The following is a 21514-nucleotide window of genomic DNA, read 5'->3' as shown; positions in this document are numbered from 1 at the left end:
GATCCCTTTTTCTTAGGAGGAGGTAAGCTTTAGTCTCAGATCGGGATTTCATTAAAGTGCATCATATATATCATCGTATATAAAACAAGAGTAATTTAATATAAGTACACATAAAACATCCAAATATAGTACATATAATATAGCATCTGTGTATAAAATGTTAAATATGAAGATAGCACCAATATTATTTCTGTATTCCCTATATTTCTAACCATAAATATCTAAAAAGCATCATAAAAACCACTTTATCCCAAAATCTATGTTGAGACCTCCTGGTTGTAAGGTTCCCAAATCATAAATTGTGCTCATCCTTGCTTTGGCCAATTGGCTAGTTAAATCTCTTCGCCAATGTCCTTTCACCCATTACAAGCCCAAAAAGCATTTAATAGCAGAGGTAGAGCAATTATGATGTGTTTAAAATGATTAGAAAGAGCATGAGACCCCAGGCCTTTTTTATGTCTCTCCTAAACGCAATTTATTGCCACCAGCCACGGTAAATCTCCTGGTGATGGCATTGGTGGAACAATTAATCCTCTGGTTGCCAGAGAGAGCCCACAGAGACTAACAGGTGATCTGATTGACTCAGCTGAAAAAGTCTTACATGTCTGCAAGTCAAGAATTGCAAATATAAAGTTACGTCTAATATCAAAAGAAACACGCAAGCAGCTGCAAGACCGATTTTCCCAGGCAAAAACCGTACCTGGTACAAGAGGATTTCATCACTTCTCCCCTATATCTGAAGTCTCCATAGGAACAAAGTGACTCTGGTCAGATAAAAACTTCTGTTCCATTTTCCATTTCTCAGATCAGAACAATCCAACACCAGTCATTATGTCACAGATCTGTACAGATTCATACATAGCATGTGTTTACGATAATCGTTGTGTTTTTTGGATAAGATGAGGAGGAATGTGATGTTGAAGTATAGATCATGCACACCTATGGCCCTGCGCGATCATGTCACTGGCCTCTACAGAAGAAAGAAGACATCTGTTATGTTCCTATGTGCTCTATAATTTCCTCTGTCAGTCCTCCTATCATGAAGGGTACTGGGAGGATGTATTACTTCCCTGAAAAGGAAGTTGATTATGTACAATGGCAGTACAGTCTCATCTTCAGTTAGACATCAGGCATCTCGGATCAAAAATAAGTAAGATTAATAAGCTGATGTATTTAAAACGGCTTTTAGTGTGTGTGCTCGCTCCCGTTTTTGCACCTATTCAATTCCAAAATCGCAAATACAGGATTTGAGTGAAAATTCTTGCTATGAAAAGTGTAGGTAAAAATGGGGAAATCAGCCTGTACCCCAAAAATTGCCAAACTAAAATAGGATAACAGTATAGAAGTGTATTAGAGGTCATATTAAATAGACTTGGGATACTTAAACTCGTGTGTAGTAGGTATTACAGCCGGCCGCATCCCGTCAGCGGCAGCCCGGCAAGGGTGAAAACCCAGATCGTCCCTAAGGTAAGTATCGCTAACCTAATACTACCCCCTAACCCTCCCTTAGGGGTGCCTAACCCTAACCTCCCCCCAAGTGCCTAACCCTAATCTCCCCTCTAAGTGCCTAAGTCCCCCGGGGGGGTGCCTAACCCTAACCCCCCCGTCCCCCTAGCCTGTACCTAACCCACCCGAGGGGGTGCCTAATCCTAAATCCCCTCGCGAGCCCTAAACCTAACCCTCACCCCTGCGGCTGCCCGCGCCCGGCTTACCTTCGTTCGGTATCCCGAGCATCGGTCTTCCGGCGTCTGGTTAATGACAGTCGTCGAGTTTTCGATGCCTGTCATTAGTACTATGCCAGGATTAGAAAGTCTGGAAGCCGGCGGTCGGCATTTAGACCGTCGGCTTCCAAACTACATCCCTTAAATTCAGTCAAATGGCTGTTATATGCATTTGAAAAAATTACAACAAAATGATAAAAAGCTATTTTTTTCAGCAAAATAAGTGCTGTCATAAAATTTGGGGTACATAAAAATGAGTATAAATATATATTTGGGTCATTTTAGGGGAATTTAAAAAAAAATGCAAAAAGACTACTCCTACCTGCAAGACTAAAAACACTTGTTTCACTCATAAAGCACCCCAATATACCTGTCCCATAGCTTGAATCCAAAATTCCATCACTTTTCTCTTTGTCATCCCAAAAAAGACTTTACCACTGATAAATTATTGTGGCTAATTGAATAGGGGTTTTTCACAGTAAAATTGCAGTTTTTTGCATGAAAATTTGTAATCGCGGGCTAATTGAATACCCCCCTATGTGTAATGGGAAACATGCACATATATATATAGAAATATACAAATTAAAATACTCCCCTGATGGGCAAATATATACCTAATGGTAATTTATGTTTTTAAAGAGAGATTTTTACTTAAACATTAAAATACTCATACAGGCAATCAAAATCCCATTATTTTAGTAAAGGAATGTATAATGACTCTCAGTCGGGCAAGGTTGATAAAACATTCTTTTCTGGAATCTCCATATTCTGATTGGCAAAGGGCCAAAATTTCAAAGTGATATGTGGATTAGGCACTGAGATAGGAATGTTTTTCCACATACACCTCACATTAAAACAATGCATCAGGAGTGGTATTTCTGAGCAATTTTTTTAAACTTTGTCCCCCCTATATCTCAAAAACTATGAGGGCTAGAGAAGAAAAAATGTACATGGGTTAGTTGCTATGTGGTAGTATCAAGTGTACAAAGTTTCAGGAAAATATGAGTCGGTTGGTGTCATAATAATTTTTTTTTGGGTGATTTGACATGGAATGACACTGGGGGGAAAGGGGAGACTTACTGGTCACTCAGTGTTACATGTCTGTGTTACATGTGTTCTCTGTGATGTCTGTTATATTTATTCTATTTACTCCTAGACAGCCCTGCTCTGAGGAACCAGAGTCTTTATTATTATTTATTACACATTCTATATTCTCTCTGATTCACTGAGGATGGACAAGGACGGGAGTCACAGGACTGAGAGGATCTTACATCTCATCCTGGAGATCATTTACGAGCTGACTGGAGAGGTGAGAGGATCTGGGGGTGTCACAGTGACATCACTTATATCTATAGTAATAATACAGGGACATGAATGGGGAGTTGAGAGGATCTGGGAGTGTCACAGTGATATCACTTATATCTATAGTAATAATACAGGGACATGACTGGGGAGGTGAGGGGACCTGGGAGTTTCACAGTGACATCACTTATATCTATAGTAATAATACAGGGACATGACGGGAGGTGAGAGGATCTGGGGGTGTCACAGTGACATCACTTATATCTATAGTAATAATACAGGGACATGAATGGGGAGTTGAGAGGATCTGGGAGTGTCACAGTGATATCACTTATATCTATAGTAATAATACAGGGACATGACTGGGGAGGTGAGGGGACCTGGGAGTTTCACAGTGACATCACTTATATCTATAGTAATAATACAGGGACATGACTGGGGAGGTGAGGGGATCTGGGAGTGTCACAGTGACATCACTTATATCTATAGTAATAATACAGGGACATGACTGGGGAGGTGAGGGGACCTGGGAGTTTCACAGTGACATCACTTATATCTGTAGTAATAACACAGAGACATGACTGGGGAGGTGAGAGGATCTGGGGGTGTCACAGTGACATCACTTATATCTATAGTAATAATACAGGGACATGAATGGGGAGTTGAGAGGATCTGGGAGTGTCACAGTGACATCACTTATATCTGTAGTAATAACACAGAGACATGACTGGGGAGGTGAGAGGATCTGGGAGTGTCACAGTGACATCACTTATATCTGTAGTAATAACACAGAGACATGAATGGGGAGTTGAGAGGATCTGGGAGTGTCACAGTGATATCACTTATATCTATAGTAATAATATAGGGACATGACTGGGGAGGTGAGGGGATCTGGGAGTGTCACAGTGATATCACTTATATCTATAGTAATAATACAGGGACATGACTGGGGAGGTGAGGGGATCTGGGAGTGTCACAGTGACATCACTTATATCTATAGTAATAATACAGGGACATGACTGGGGAGGTGAGGGGATCTGGGAGTTTCACAGTGACATCACTTATATCTGTAGTAATAACACAGAGACATGACTGGGGAGGTGAGAGGATCTGGGGGTGTCACAGTGACATCACTTATATCTATAGTAATAATACAGGGACATGAATGGGGAGTTGAGAGGATCTGGGAGTGTCACAGTGATATCACTTATATCTATAGTAATAATATAGGGACATGACTGGGGAGGTGAGGGGATCTGGGAGTGTCACAGTGATATCACTTATATCTATAGTAATAATACAGGGACATGACTGGGGAGGTGAGGGGATCTGGGAGTGTCACAGTGACATCACTTATATCTATAGTAATAATACAGGGACATGACTGGGGAGGTGAGGGGATCTGGGAGTGTCACAGTGACATCACTTATATCTATAGTAATAATACAGGGACATGACTGGGGAGGTGAGGGGATCTGGGAGTGTCACAGTGACATCACTTATATCTATAGTAATAATACAGGGACATGACTGGGGAGGTGAGGGGATCTGGGAGTATCACAGTGACATCACTTATATCTATAGTAATAATACAGGGACATGACTGGGGAGGTGAGGGGATCTGGGAGTGTCACAGTGACATCACTTATAGCTATAGTAATAATACAGAGACATGACTGGGGAGGTGAGGGGATCTGGGAGTGTCACAGTGACATCACATATATCTATAGTAATAATACAGGGACATGACTGGGGAGGTGAGGGGATCTGGGGGTGTCACAGTGACATCACTTATATCTATAGTAATAATACAGGGACATGACTGGGGAGGTGAGGGGATCTGGGAATGTCACAGTGACATCACTTATATCTATAGTAATAATACAGGGACATGACTGGGGAGGTGAGGGGATCTGGGAGTGTCACAGTGACATCACTTATATCTATAGTAATAATACAGGGACATGACTGGGGAGGTGAGAGGATCTGGGAGTGTCACAGTGACATCACTTATATCTATAGTAATAATACAGGGACATGACTGGGAGATGAGGGGATCTGGGAGTGTCACAGTGACATCACTTATATCTATAGTAATAATACAGGGACATGACTGGGGAGGTGAGAGGATCTGGGAGTGTCACAGTGACATCACTTATATCTATAGTAATAATACAGGGACATGACTGGGGAGGTGAGGGGATCTGGGAGTGTCACAGTGACATCACTTATATCTATAGTAATATTACAGGGACATGACTGGGAGGTGAGAGGATCTGGGAGTGTCACAGTGACATCACTTATATCTATAGTAATAATACAGGGACATGACTGGGGAGGTGAGAGGATCTGGGAGTGTCATGGTGATATCCCTTATATCTATAGTAATAATACAGGGACATGACTGGGGAGGTGAGGGGATCTGGGAGTGTCACAGTGAAATCACTTATATCTATAGTAATAATACAGGGACATGACTGGGGAGGTGAGAGGATCTGGGAGTGTCACAGTGACATCACTTATATCTATAGTAATAATACAGGGACATGACTGGGGAGGTGAGGGGATCTGGGAGTGTCACAGTGACATCACTTATATCTATAGTAATAATACAGGGACATGACTGGGGAGGTGAGGGGATCTGGGAGTGTCACAGTGACATCACTTATATCTATAGTAATAATACAGGGACATGACTGGGGAGGTGAGGGGATCTGGGAGTGTCACAGTGACATCACTTATATCTATAGTAATAATACAGGGACATGACTGGGAGGTGAGGGGATCTGGGGGTGTCACAGTGACATCACTTATATCTATAGTAATAATACAGGGACATGACTGGGGAGGTGAGGGGATCTGGGAGTGTCACAGTGACATCACATATCTATAGTAATAATACAGGGACATGACTTTGGAAGTGATGGGATCTGGGAGTGTCACAGTGACATCACTTACATCTATAGTAATAATACAGGGACATGACTGGGGAGGTGAGAGGATCTGGGAGTGTCACTGTGATATCACTTATATCTATAGTAATAATACAGAGACGTGACTTTGGAAGTGAGGGGATCTGCGAGTGTCACAGTGACATCACTTATATCTATAGTAATAATACAGAGACGTGACTTTGGAAGTGAGGGGATCTGGGAGTGTCACAGTGACATCACTTCTAGCTATAGTAATAACCGAGCAGCAGGTAGCCAGTCTCAGTCCCACAGTCCTCACTGGAGTTGGGATTTAGTACATTGTATGTTCTTTTCTTTTTGTCACTGACACAAATATGTCAGATCTGCATACTATACTCTTTATCAGGGGTTGGCTTTCTTGTGGACCCGGGGTGGATACAGGAGGGGACAGAGAATCAGAACTGTAGAAAAACTAGGGTTGTTTAATGAACGGAATGGTAGACATGAAGGAACCAAGCCCAGGACAAAAGTGAAGATGGGTCAGAGTCAAATAAAAAGTCCAGCAGCAAATAATAAAATCCGGAATGAAGGTAACAGGAGTAGAGCGATAATGTTTAGGTATGTCCAGAAGAAAACAAACAGTAGACAGGGGTCGAAGCGGTAAGAAGGTAGTCTGGCTGGTGAGTGGGAATACAACAGTAGTGGGAGGGGGAGTTGCTGGTAAGTGCTGGGATTCCTGAGGCTGCCTGAAACCGGCAGGGAGCTAGGCAGAACCGAAGTCAGCAGCGTAGAGGAGCTCAGATAAATGTGAACAGACTGGGCTGATACACGTTGCACTGGCAAAGTAAGGGAGCTGTGAACTCCCCTACATCCCCAACAGCAGAGCGTGAATGGCCGGACAGAACAGCTGACCTTTAGGGGATTGGTTCCCTAGGTCACATGGGCCAATGCAAGATGGCGGTGCCTATAGAACCGCAGCGTACAAACGCTGCGCAACACTCCCATGCTGGCATGGCCTACAAACAAGGAACCACCATATGCACCACGTGCCAGTCTCCATACTCCAGCACTGCCACCGGAAGGGCCACACCAGAGTGCCCTAACGGGCAAAGACAGCAAACTTACCGGTAAGGAACCCCTTGTCTTGACAAGATTTTCCTATATATTGGAGATTCTTACAAGACTTGATATTGTGAAATAGTCTTCTTGTATATATAGTTTTTTTAAATTGAGTTTATTTATAAAACTTTTTCCATAACAGGAAGAAAAAAACAATACAAGAAGAAAAATCCCCCCACCCTAGTAAATGGTTGAGTCTCCCATATCCAAAATGCTTGGCACCAGGGGTATTTTGGATATCGGAATATTCCGTATTTTGGAATATTTGCATACCATATTGAAATGTCTTAGGAATAGGGCCCAAATCTAAACACAGAATGCATTTATGATTTATATACACCTTATACACACAGCCTGAAGGTAATTTTATACAATTTTTTCAATAATTTTGTGGATCAAACTAAGTTTGTGTATATACATGAAATTTATTTATGTTTCATATACACCTTATACACACAGCCTATAGGTAATTTTATACTTTATTTCTAATATTAGTGTACGCCTTAAACAAAGTTTGTGTACATTGAACCATCAAAAATCAAAGGTTTCACTATCTTAGTCATCCTAAAATATTCTGTATTTCGGAATATTTGGATATGGGAGACTCAATCTATATATACACATATATATATATATATATATATATATATATATATATATATATATATCAGCCAAAAATCATAATATTCAGCCATTAACATATAGGGCCAAATGTAATAGGGTGAGAGTTTAGAAAATGTGAGAGTTTAGCAGTAACCTGTCACATTGGTTGAGTTTTATCTTCAAAATGGGAAAACATCTGAATGAGATTTTAAATCGTGAGAGTTTTTTAAGTCTAAATAAACATGCAAGTTCACTCTGTTACTTTGTTTTTGGACTCTATTACATTGGCAAAGTTTAAAAAGTGTCAGAGAAACTCTCACTTTCTAAACTCTCATCCTATTACATTTGGCCCATGGACTCATTAATACAAGTATGTCATATCCAATATATAATAAATAAAACAAAATTTATATCTGCATGAAATAATTCTCAGCCGAAAAATCACAAGGAAAGACTCCATACATTATTGTGCCGTCCCGCTGGGTGCCAAACCATCAGTGTCTGAAATCTCACTCCCTCCAGCAATGTAATGGGAAGAAGCAATACATGGGCCCCAAATACAATCATATTTGAGATTACAATTACAATCTAGTATATAGAAATCGTTCATGCCCCACTACTACATTTATCAGCCCACACCACTCAGCAAAGGTAGGGCCTCTAGATGCTATCCAAGTACGGGCAATACAAAACTTGGCCAGAGTCAATGCATTAATTACGTATTGGCCCGTTAAACGATGAACCCTGTTCAAGAGACCCAAACCAAAAATACGCATTTCAGGGAATAAAAGGGGAATAGCACCTCCCGTGTTGGTGACACAGTTGGTGACTTGGGACCAAAACACCCGGACAGCAGAACACTCCCAGAAGAGATGCCAAAATGAGCACTATGGAGTAGAACATTTAGGACACCTACCAGATGCACCAGACCCAAATCTACTCAGTAATAAGGGGGTAAGATACGCCCTGTGTAATAAAAAGAACTGAATCTGTTGAAATCGCACTGCAGAGGTGGCAGACAGAGGGCTTTTCAGCATTAAAGACCACTCTTCATCCTCTAATGGACCCAAATCATCCACCCATTTAAGTCTAAGCAGTAGTCTACTTGTATATTATGCAAATGAGTGAACAGCCCCATTTAGGTGAGGTTTAATTGACCATTTCATTGTTGTCTCCCCCAATACTCAGGATTACACAGTAGTGAAGAAGACATCCGGTGAGTGTGAGACACCCAGCAGCCGTCCCCATGTCTCAGGAGGACTGAGCAGGACTCAGAGCCCCATCACGGTGCCTCCATCTCATTCACTAATACATGAGAGATACAATGACCAGAAGATCGTGGAACTCACCAACAAGATCATTCAGCCGCTGACTGGAGAGGTGACTGCTGGGAATGGGACATTATACAGTAACACCAGGGGATGTGTCTGGATGATGACTGGAGAGGTGACTGCTGGGAATGGGACATTATACAGTAACACCAGGGGATGTGTCTGGGTGATGACTGGAGAGGTGACTGCTGGGAATGGGACATTATACAGTAACACCAGGGGATGTGTGGATGATGACTGGAGAGGTGACTGCTGGGAATGGGACATTATACAGTAACACCAGGGGATGTGTCTGGGTGATGACTGGAGAGGTGACTGCTGGGAATGGGACATTATACAGTAACACCAGGGGATGTGTCTGGGTGATGACTGGAGAGGTGACCACTGGGAATGGGGCATTATACAGTAACACTAGGGGATGTGTCTGGGTGATGACTGGAGAGGTGACCGCTGGGAATGGGACATTATACAGTAACACCAGGAGATGTGTCTAGGTGATGACTGGAGAGGTGACTGCTGGGAATGGGACATTATACAGTAACACCAGGGGATGTGTCTGGGTGATGACTGGAGAGGTGACTGCTGGTAATGGGACATTATACAGTAACACCAGGGGATGTGTCTGGGTGATGACTGGAGATGGGACTGCTGGGAATGGTACATTATACAGTGACACCAGGGGATGTGTCTGGGTGATGGCTGGAGAGGTGACTGCTGGGAATGGGACATTATACAGTAACACAAGGGAATGTGTCTGGGTGATGACTGGAGATGGGACTGCTGGGAATGGTACATTATACAGTGACACCAGGGGATGTGTCTGGGTGATGGCTGGAGAGGTGACTGCGGGGAATGGGACATTATTCAGTAACACCAGGGGATGTGTCTTGGTGATGACTGGAGAGGTGACTGCCGGGAATGGGACATTATACAGTAACACCAGGGGATGTGTCTGGGTGATGACTGGAGAGATGACTGCCGGGAATGGGACATTATACAGTAACACCGGGGGATGTGTCTGGGTGATGACTGGAGAGGTGACTGCTGGGAATGGGACATTATACGGTAACACCGGGGGATGTGTCTGGGTGCTGACTGGAGAGGTGACTGCTGGGAATGGGACATTATACAGTAACACCAGGGGATGTGTCTGGGTGATGACTGGAGAGGTGACCACTGGGAATGGGGCATTATACAGTAACACCAGGGGATGTGTCTGGGTGATGACTGGAGAGGTGACTGCTGGGAATGGGACAGTATACAGTAACACCAGGGGATGTATATGGGTGATGACTGGAGAGGTGACTGCTGGGAATGGGACATTATACAGTAACACCAGGGGATGTGTCTGGGTGATGACTGGAGAGGTGACCACTGGGAATGGGGCATTATACAGTAACACCAGGGGATGTGTCTGGGTGATGACTGGAGAGGTGACTGCTGGGAATGGGACATTATACAGTAACACCAGGGGATGTGTCTGGGTGATGACTGGAGAGGTGACTGCTGGGAATGGGACATTATACAGTAACACCAGGGGATGTGTCTGGGTGATGACTGTATCATTGTGTGTGTCAGGTTCCTATAAGGTATTAGGATGTCACTGTCTATGTCTCCATGCAGGAGGGAGAGTATATAGAGGAACACGGGTCTGTACAAGGACGTGATGATGGAGAATCACCGGCCCCTCACATTACTAGGTAAGAGGAGACTGTAATTTATTGTACAGGGGAGAGCAGGTATGGGGGCGCCCTATATACACACATCACCTGATAATCACATATATACAATGTACTCAGTCCCTGTGTGTCTTCTACAGATGGACCCAGTAACAAAAATACCCCAGAGATATGTCCCCATCCTCTTTATTCACAGGATTGTACAGAGGAGAATCACAGGATCCCACAGGAGCATCAGGTAGATGGGATTTAGGGTCTCACCACTATACCACAGTGATTGTCACTATATGATCTGTAGAGAAGCTGTGTGTGTCTAATATACTGATATTCTTTTGTTTTATTTCATGTAATTTAATCAGACTTTCTTCAATAATTTTTTTGTGTTGTGGGTTATTTAGGATGAAGGTCTGGCATTTATAAAGGTTGAAGTTTTACAGGGAGAAGACACATATGTGACTCATATAAAGGCAGAAGATGTAGAGAGAGAAGAAGAGACGTATGCGACTGATAATAAGGGAGAAGATATGGAGGATGAAGAAGAGACGTATGTGACTGATATGAAGGCAGAAGATATAGAGGGAGAAGAAGAGACGTATGTGACTGATATGAAGGCAGAAGATATAGAGGGAGAAGAAGAGATGTATGTGACTGATATGAAGGCAGAAGATACAGAGGGAGAAGAAGAGACGTATGTGAATGATAATAAGGCAGAAGATATAGAGGGAGAAGAAGAGACGTATGTGACTGATATGAAGGCAGAAGATACAGAGGGAGAAGAAGAGACGTATGTGAATGATAATAAGGCAGAAGATATAGAGGGAGAAGAAGAGACATATGTGAGGGGTGATCAGCAGTATAAGGAGGAGGAAATCCCTACAGATATCAGCACAGGTGAGTAATAAACACTTATTACAGAAAATAGTCACATATTCTCCTTACTCAGTCACTACAACAATCTCTTATCCTACACCCTCTTCTTTCAGTACAGCCTAAAGAGTTAAATGTATCTGCCAAGTGGGGGAGTCAGGACCTATCAGCTACTATTATACTCCTGCTCTCCCCCTCACATCATGTCACTGTGTGTTACCAGCCCAGAGATCTGACCAGTCTCCTTCCCACACTCTGGTGTATCTCATACATCAGGAGCCATCAGCCCCTATTATACTCCTGCTCTCCCCCTCACATCATGTCACTGTTACCAGCCCAGAGATCTGACCAGTCTCTTTCCCACACTCTCTGGTGTATCTCATACATCAGGAGCCATCAGCCCCTATTATACTCCTGCTCTCCTGCATTTAAGCATTTTTTAAATCAACACTGGTAGAACCATATTAGGGTGTGAGGGCTTCCTAAATCTCTGGAAGGCTTGAACCCTTTCTTCCTTCTCCATTATGGGGCACAGGGAGGACGAAGGGTAGCACCTGTAGAGGAGAGTCTTGGCACTAAATAGTTAATTTTAATTACCCAGCAGTCCAGGGCTTCCTTCTATACCCCGCCCTCAGCCGACTGCCAGCCAGTATTCAGTTTGGTGACTGCAGGAGCAGGCATCATTTACTAGGTTGACTTTTTAAGTTGTCCCCCGTTCTTTAGTTTGTTTTATTTTTATTGGTTAGAGAGCAGGCAGTGAAAGGCTTCCTATGCACTCTCTCACTGCCGCTCTAGCAACCCCAGTGCCATGGTGGCAGCATCAGCAGTTGGGTTAGAGACTATGCCGCTGGCTCCATAGTGTTTTGCACTCACCTTCCAGAGGCCACAGCTGGACACAAGGGGAGGCAGGTAAGAAGGATGGAGTTTGTTAGATAGATTTCCTCCCACTCCAGCTCTGGAGGCTCCGACCTCAATGATAAAGGGTAACTCTGTATTTGGATGGAGAAGAGCTGGTGCTGAGATTAAGGCCTGTTTTAAGGCTTCACAGGCTTGGATTGCTTGTGGGAACCAATTGCAAGCCTCAGATCCTTTATTTTTGTCAAGGATGATGGGAGCAGCCAAAACAAATAATGCTGGAATAAACCACCTATAATAGTTAGCGAAACCCAAAAACCTCTGTATAGCTTTAAGGTTATTGGGCTGTTCCCAGTAGAGTATTGATTGAAGTTTTCCAGGGCCCATGGAGAACCCTTAAGCAGTGATGACATGGCCCAGGAGAGACCCTTCTTTGACCTCAAAGTCGCATTTTTCAAGTTTTGCATACAGGTGATATTCACAGAGTTTTATCAGAACTTGCTGGACATGACTGTGATGTTGTTCCAAGGACTGAGAATAAATCAAAATATTGTCTAAATAGGCGTCCACAAATCTCCCAGAGAATTCACATAACACATCTCTGATAAAATCTTGAAAGCAGGAGCGTTAGAGAGTCCAAAGGGCATCACCAGATATAGTGCTTAGAATGAGAGTTAAACGCCGTCTTTGATGCGGATTAGGTTATATGCACCCCGCAAGTAGATTTTAGAGAAAATTGTAACTTCTCTGAGGTGGTCAAACAACACAGAAATTAATGGTAACGAGTGTTTTTAATTGTGATTTTGTTCAGACCCCTATAGACAATGCAGGGCCAGAGACTGCCATCCTTTTTTCCAACAAAGAAAAGCCTTGCACCCACCGGTGACTTGGAGGGTCGGATGAACCCCTTAATAAGGTTCTCCTGGTTGTACTTCTCCATAGCTTTAGTTTCTGAAATGGACAAGGCATACAGCCTACCTTTAGACAACCGAGTACCTGGCATCAACTCTATGGCAGAATCGTAATCCTGATGGGGAGGAAAGGTATCTGCCTTGTTTTTAGAGAAAACCTCCAGGAATTTGTGGTATTGGGGAGGTAGTCCTTCTGGAACTTGTACACTTTGCGAGGTAGAGACAAACACCCATTAACATAATCGGTACCCCATTGCATAATCTCTCTAGTCTACCAATTGATCACAGAGTTGTGTACCCTCAGCCAAGGATGACAGAGAATCAGAGGAACCATAGGACACTGTACCAAATAGAAGCTCAAAGTCCCAGTGTGAAGAGCATCAATAGCTAAAGAACTGGGGGTGTCTGCAAAGAAATCTTGCCATCCAAAAGTGGGTTACCATCAAGGCCACAGATGGTAATGGCTGGAGTTATATCCAGAGTGAGAATACCAATAGCCTAAGCAAAACTGTCTTAAAAGGGAGAAATCTCAGTCCTCCTGGTTGAAAGACATCTGGGCAGGAATTAATACAGAGTTTTTGGAAGAGACAGTGCGTATACCTAAATTAATCCCTTCCATTTCATTTAGGCCTTGTCTTTTCCAGACTTTGTAGGACAATTTTGAACACTGAACTTTGCCACTACAATAGAGGTATAATCCTGTATCCGTCTCCTGTTTTTCTCTTCTGCAGAAATCTGGAATGCTCCAATCTGCATAGGTTCTACAGAATCCTCCTGAGTAGTAGATACAGAGGCACAAGACGACCATCTTTCCATCTTTCGTTCTCTAATTCGCCTGTCAATTTTAATTGCTAGCTGCATGAGACTGTCCAGGGACTCGGGAATCGGGTATTGGATTAGGAAGTCCTTAATTTCTTCTTCAGAGTCCGTAGGCTCCACAGGAAGACCTTGGGGTGTAGGTGATGGCTTGGACATCCGGGCACCATGCAGTTCATTTCTAACTCCCACGATGCACTGGGTCACTCTCCCTACACCCTGCGCCCGAGCCAGAGGCACCTTAGTTTTGTTTGGTGCCCGGCGGGAGGCTGCCTAGCAGCCCTTCAACTTTTGTTTTTTAGATTTTTTTCTAGTAACTTGAGTGCACAGCGACAGACAGTGCGTTGGACGTCTGCACCGTCACTCCACCACCCCTCCGGGCCGCGACCCCAGTACTGATCTGGGGCTCTCGGTGGGCAACTGGAGTCTCGCTAGCACAGGCTCCCGTGCTGCCCAGACTGCGACCGGATCCAGGGGACAAAGGTAAGACGGGTCACCACTCGCGGTGAGCCGCGCATTGCAGCAGTCGATACCTCCGGTCTCGGGACAAACCGGAGGTCCTGGGGGTGAACGCAGGCTCCTTTAGACCATCAGGGACACCATTGGTGCGGGAACCAGCATCCCAGGGGTTAATCACTAGGCAGAGGAGGAAGCTCCCATGTTTAAGCGGCTCCTCAGCTCAGCACACCTTTCCTGCGTGGTCTGGCTTCACTGAGCTGCTCTCCTCTGGACACGCCCCCTCTGAGCTCTCCGGTGGCCATTTTCTTTCAGTGGCAAGTCGCAGCTCTCTCAGGATGTCCCCCTACATACCTCACCCCTGGTCAGCGTATGTAGCACTATAGCCTACCAGACAATGAGTTTGCGTAGTTGATTTTTAGCACCATTTTGCAGGTTATTTCTGCATCGTATGTGACTTGTGCTAGCGCTGTCTGTCTGGGTTTCTCTACACTGTCAGCATATTACTATACCTTTTCTTTCTCTCTAATGCCCTAACAGTACAAGGTGTTGTCAGGGTGTTTCTGATACCTCACATTTATTTATATATATATTTGTGTGGTTTGTCACATACTGTGTGTGTTGCGCTGTGCCATATTTAAGCTTGTGTTCCTGCAGCTTTCCTAAATCATCAGTCAGGAGCAGTATTTTGTTTACCTTCTGGTATCAGATTTACTCAGGGGTTACATTATACTCAGTGCCATATTGTGTGCTTTATTCTCTGCCACTTTGTCTGAAAGTGATGATAATGTGCCCATTCCTGCGCCCATACTGTTATCATGCAGGTCATGTGCTGGGGGAGATGGTACAGGATGGATTATGTGTGAAGTATTATATTCCACCAGGCCCTTCTAATGTCTCAGTCACCATGCAGGAGCCCCCTTGGGCTTCCTTTGTTCAGGTCAGGACATCCATTGTGGCCCGTTTGCGGTACCAGCTGTTTTCCCCCCTACGGGGTTCCCACAGCAATCTGTTATTCCCTTACAGGGATTGCCTCAACAGGTTATAGCCATGCATGTACCTCCACCATGAGTAGATACTCTTGCTACCTCAGTGCAGAGCCCTGGCGGCCACCTCTACTGCCTTCCAGGCCATGTTGCAGGATGAAGAACCCCTTAAAGCTCCTTAACGTCATATGCCATCATCTCAGTCCACACTACGAACTGAGGTCCTGATTCAGACCCGCTCGCTAGATGCGTACGTTCGTTTAAAGCATATGCAAATCTGGCTCACACCCAGCAAGGCAGATGATCACAAGGCATAAGCACCCCTACTAAGTCTTGGCGTGCGATCACTTTGTGTATGCAGACGCCCACTTGTGCACGTCATCTCCAGGAAGTGTATGTAACCATCGGATGCGAACACAGCGCTTGTGGTTGACTATACACTACCACAAGCACTGCGAGCACTTCAGAGTGAAATCCCACCAAGTGACATGCACTATGACGCTGCCTTTTAATTATGCACGCCTCTGAAACGGCTGTGAAGTTCTCAAGCACGCCTCCACTCCCCCGTTAGTAGTGGCCTGCCCCTGTCACCACCTACAAACGGTCTCTCCTGTCACTCACTCTGCTGGGCTGTCTTAAGTGCAGCGAGTGTACGCTTCCTGATCGCTCGGATTGGTTCGCGCACTGCGATGCATGCGCATATTGCAAAACATCGCTAGGTACGAGTGAACGCTTGCTAGCGAATGGGTCTGAATCAGGCCCTGAGTCTGAGATGTCATCGGATGACGGAGAAATTGTGGATGCCTCTGACTCTGGCTCCCCTCCGCAGGAGGTGGAGACGAGGTCTAAGGTAAATATTCCTTCTCTCATATGAGCTGTCCGTTCTGTCCTAGTCATTGAGGAAGAACAACCAGCTCCTCGGTCCAGACATGCTCTGATCAAAGAAATAAAGGTTACTTCTGCAGAATTTCCTATATCAGATCAGCTAGTGGATCATATGGCGGTGGCATGGCAATCGCCTGGGAAGCGATACCAGCCTCAGAGACGCCTGGCCTACTGTTACCCTTTCCCAGAGGAACACTGTACTAAGTATGAATTACCTCCTGCGGTGGATTCTCATGTTACGCGCTTAATTAAGAGTGCTACACTACCTATGCCCTCCATTTCTTCTCTAAAAGATCCTACGGATAGGAAGGTGAAAGTGTGCCTGAAAGCTATTTACTCTTTCAGGAGCAGCTCCCCGGGGCTATCTCATGGGTTGCCAATGCTATGGAATCTTTGGCAGACTCCCTTGATGACTCTTTTACTACAGATGCTTCCAGAAATCAGGTGACGCTGGTGGGTAACCTCTGTGATGCAGCTGCATACTTAGGAGAAGCTGCTTTGGGTGGAAGTCTCTTCACTTCCAGAATCTCGGCTGTTGCTGTGTCAGCTTGCCGTTCCTTGTGGCTGCGCTCGTGGAGGGCAGATGCTGATTCTAAGAAGGGATTAGAATGCTTGCCTTATAATGGTGAAATCTTGTTCGGACCTGACTTGGACAAGATTGTTGACGCGCTAGCAGCTGCTAAGTCCGCTTTTCTGCCTTCAGCATCTACTGCTACAAGGCCACGGGCCTCATCCTTTTGGTCCTTTCAGCCCCAGGGAAAGCCTAAAGGACAAATTTTCCCCAGGCGGTGAGTCCCCAAAAAGACTGCCAAGCCCAAGAAGCAGGCCTGGAGTACAAGACATCCGGTTTCCAAGTCCGAGGATAAGCCCTCAGCCTGACAGGACAGACCTCCCCTTGGGGATCCCAGGGTGGGAGGCCGTCTTCTTCAGTTCGCTCAGTGCTGGTGTCAAACCACCACTGACACTTGGGTAAAAGAAGTGGTCTCTCAGGGATATGTCCTCGCATTTCGCAGAAGGCCTCCCCACCAATTTTTTTGCACAGGCTCTTCTTCAGACAAGGACAAGGTCTTGCTCCAAGCAGGGGTCATACTACCGGTCCCGTCATCTCAGAGGGGGGCAGGTTATTACTCTACTCTCTTGTTCAGAAGCCAAACTGATCCCATCGGCCTATCCTCAATCTCAAATCCCTGAACAAATACCTCAGGGTGCCTCGATTCAGAATGGAAACCCTATGTTCCATCATTCTGGCTATGGAACCTGAGGATTTTATGGTGTCGCTGGATATTCAGGACGCGCACCTAAATGTACCGATTGCTTCCTCTCACCAGCGTTATGTCCGGTTTGCTATACAGCAACAACATTGCCAGTTTGGATTCTGCCTTTTGGCCTGTCTACTGCACCTCGGATGTTTACCAAAGTTATGGCTATCATGGCGGCCCATCTGCGGGGACAGGGTGTCCGACTGCTTCCATACCTGGACAATCTCCTGTTGTTAGTAGGTCTCCAGTAGTACTCTAACACCATCTGCAGCTAACGATTTCTGTTTTTCAAACACATGGATGGTTATTCAATTGGAAAAAGTCATCCCTGACTCCATCCCAGAGAATGCTCCATCTGGGAGCCCTGTTCGATTCTCAACAGCAGAGGATCTTTCTGACGGCAGACAAGATCTCCAGTTTCCAGATGCGAGTATGCAGATGACTCCACAGTCGCCGGGTGTTGATCCACTTCGATGCAGGTTCTGGGGTCCATGGTGTCGAAATTTGACTTGGTGGAATATGCTCAGTTTCATTCCAGGCCTCTGCAAAGACTGATCCTCTCCAGGTGGGACAGTTTGCCCCATCGGATAAAGACACAGATGATGGTGCTCTCTCCAGAGGTGCGTCTGTCCCTGTTCTGGTGGTTGTAGACGGATCATCTCACCAGGGGATCCCACTTTTGGATCCCGGACTGGGTGATCCTGACAATGGATGCCAGTCTCCGGGGTTGGTGCGCACCAACTGGTCTGCACCCTTTTCAGGGTCGTTGGACTGTGGTTGAATCTGCTCTTGCAATCAACATATTGAAACTTTGGGCTGTTTTGAATGCCCTCTAGCTGGCCAGACACATACTTCATGGGAAACCCGTGCAAGTTCAGTCAGACAACGCCACAACCGTGGCTTACATCAACCATCAAGGAGGTACTCGAAGTTGGGGAGCAATGACGGAGTGTCACGCATTTTAACTTGGGCAGAAGGTCATCTCCCAGCCATGTGAATGGGTCCAGAACTTTTGTGTAGCTCTTGAGAGATCTCTCCTAAGGTCCAAAGGATTTTCCAGCTCTGTAGTAAACACTATGCTCAGAGCACGGAAGCCAGCCTCTGCTCGCATCTACCACAGAGTGTGGCATACCTATTTTCAGTGGTGTCGTCCCAGAGGCTACGATCCTCTAGTGTTTTGGATGCCTAGAGTTTTGGCTTTCCTCCAAGCAGGATTGGATCTCTGTCTCCGCTTAGCCTCACTGAAGTTACATGTCTCTGCCCTGTCAGTTTGGTCTCAATGAAGGATTGCTCCTTTTCCGGATATTCGCACACTCATGCATTGTGTCCTCCGGATTCAGCCTCCCTTTGTCCCTCCGGTGGCTCTTTGGAACTTGGCTGTGGTCCTTCGGGCCCTCCATTTGAACGCTTGGACTGGGTGGACCTCAAGTGGATGACTGCGAAGACTCTTTTTCTTCTGGCCATAGCTTCCGCCAGGAAAGTGTCAGAGTTAGGGACGCTCTCCTGTCGTGCCCCCGTTCTGATTTTTCCCCAGGACAGGGCGGTGCTTCGGACTGAGTTCATTCCGAAGGTTGTTTCTAGTTTCCACATTAATGAAGAAATTATAGTCCCAACCTTCCAATATCCAGGCCTCTTGGCAGGTGAGGGCTCGCATGTGGTACGTGCCCTCAGAATTTATGTGGACCGTACCAGTGCCTTTTGGAAATCAGAATCCTTGTTTGTGCTCTACGGATTTCATAAGAAGGGATGGCCAGCCAATAAGCAGACATTGGCCAGATGGCTTCGTATGACAATCTCTGAAGCTTACACTCAGGAAGGCCTTCCTGTTCCGCCTTCTGTAACTGCTCATTTTACTCGGTCTGTCTGTCCCTCGTGGGCAGCTCGCTGTGGCGCAGGGCTATTCAGCTTTGCAAGGCGGCCATGTGGTCTTCTGTCCAGACCTTTCTAAGGTTCTATGAATTTGATACCTTTGCCTCTCAGGATGCTTCCTGTGGGTGCACATAGAGATCACTGTGTAGATTTGGTAGTACTTGCAGTTGGTAGAAACAATAATTAAAGTTCCACAAGAACGTAGTAAACTGGAAACAGACACGTCTGGGCATATGCAGAGCAGGAGACCAGAACGATACACATGGAATGGACCAGGCATTAACACTGAGGTATAAGCTTTCACCGGTGTGGAAGTGCAGCACTGCCTGGGTAATAAGAGTATGAACCAATCTCCAGCTGAGGAGAGGAAAAGCCCCTCTAATGATAATAGCATGTGCGTAAAGGCACGTACACCCAGGCCCTGGCTGTCAAGTAAATTCAGACCCAGAGTGCCCTGCGGCCACCCGGTGTCTCAGTCGCTCAGCAACTGGCGGGACCGGAACCTGCTGAAATGATGAGCCACGCTGACAACTCATAACACCATAATAGACTACCCATATTGCTGGAGGCAGTTGACTACACCAATTGTTTTCCCACATGGGGATATTTGAAAGCTGCCATTGATTGTTGCAGTGCAGTGATCCTATCCATGTGAATGACGGGTATCAAGTGGGGCAGAAACTGAATGTATGTGTAAGCTGTCCTTTGGAGGCAGAGTGGCTGCTTGCACTTTAATTTTAGATACTCTGTCCATTCTGGGGAAGGAAATGGATCAGGTCTTTGGTATCTGATAGAGGACTTTCACATGAGTCAGAACAAAGAAAAAGGTCATCATACAGGATAAGGGCCGGCCTGTGCCATGGGAGGAAGGTATAAAGGTCATCATACTGGATAAGGGCCGGCCTGTGCCGTGGGAGGAAGGTATAAATGTCATCATACTGGATAAGGGCCGGCCTGTGCCGTGGGAGGTAGGTATAAATGTCATCATACTGAATAAGGGCCGGCCTGTGCCGTGGGAGGAAGGTATAAATGTCATCATACTGGATAAGGGCCGGCCTGTGCCGTGGGAGGAAGGTATAAATGTGATCATACTGGATAAGGGCCGGCCTGTGCCATGGGAGGAAGGTATAAAGGTCATCATACTGGATAAGGGCCGGCCTGTGCCGTGGGAGGAAGGTATAAATGTCATCATACTGGATAAGGGCCGGCCTGTGCCGTGGGAGGTAGGTATAAATGTCATCATACTGAATAAGGGCCGGCCTGTGCCGTGGGAGGAAGGTATAAATGTCATCATACTGGATAAGGGCCGGCCTGTGCCGTGGGAGGTAGGTATAAATGTCATCATACTGAATAAGGGCCGGCCTGTGCCGTGGGAGGAAGGTATAAATGTCATCATACTGGATAAGGGCCGGCCTGTGCCGTGGGAGGTAGGTATGTCATCATACTGGATAAGGGCCGGCCTGTGCCGTGGGAGGTAGGTATAAATGTCATCATACTGGATAAGGGCCGGCCTGTGCCGTGGGAGGAAGGTATAAAGGTCATCATACTGAATAAGGCCCGGCCTGTGCCGTGAGAGGAAGGTATAAATGTCATCATACAGGATAAGGGCCGGCCTGTGCCGTGGGAGGAAGGTATAAATGTCATCATACTGAATAAGGGCCGGCCTGTGCCGTGGGAGGAAGGTATAAATGTCATCATACTGGATAAGGGCCGGCCTGTGCCGTGGGAGGTAGGTATAAATGTCATCATACAGGATAAAAGCCGGCCTGTGCCGTGGGAGGAAGGTATAAATGTCATCATACAGGATAAGGGCCGGCCTGTGCCGTGGGAGGAAGGTATAAATGTCATCATACAGGATAAGGGCCGGCCTGTGCCGTGGGAGGAAGGTAGAAAGGTCATCATACAGGATAAGGGCCGGCCTGTGCCGTGGGAGGAAGGTATAA

At 45.7% G+C, this 21514-nt stretch overlaps 2 protein-coding genes across 2 annotated transcripts in view; one reads left to right on the top strand and one right to left on the bottom strand.

The window, feature by feature from the left end:
- LOC148473814 (uncharacterized) overlaps positions 1–21514 on the top strand; it is a 336188-nt gene that overhangs the window by 80070 nt on the left and 234604 nt on the right. The window contains exon 6 of the mRNA XM_088459411.1: positions 11190–11499. Coding sequence (XP_088315537.1) covers positions 11190–11499 — 310 coding nt within the window. The remainder of the gene's footprint in view (positions 1–11189; positions 11500–21514) is intronic.
- Positions 1–21514, bottom strand: part of LOC148473816 (uncharacterized) — a 160822-nt gene that overhangs the window by 109446 nt on the left and 29862 nt on the right. The gene's annotated exons all lie outside the window — the stretch shown is intronic.

This window comes from Taudactylus pleione, unplaced genomic scaffold (assembly GCF_031769625.1).
Source record: "Taudactylus pleione unplaced genomic scaffold, aTauple2 ptg000910l, whole genome shotgun sequence".
NCBI lineage: Eukaryota > Metazoa > Chordata > Amphibia > Anura > Myobatrachidae > Taudactylus > Taudactylus pleione.
The sequence above is the reverse complement of the archived record's forward strand: the minus strand, read 5'-3'. Positions and strand labels throughout refer to the sequence as shown.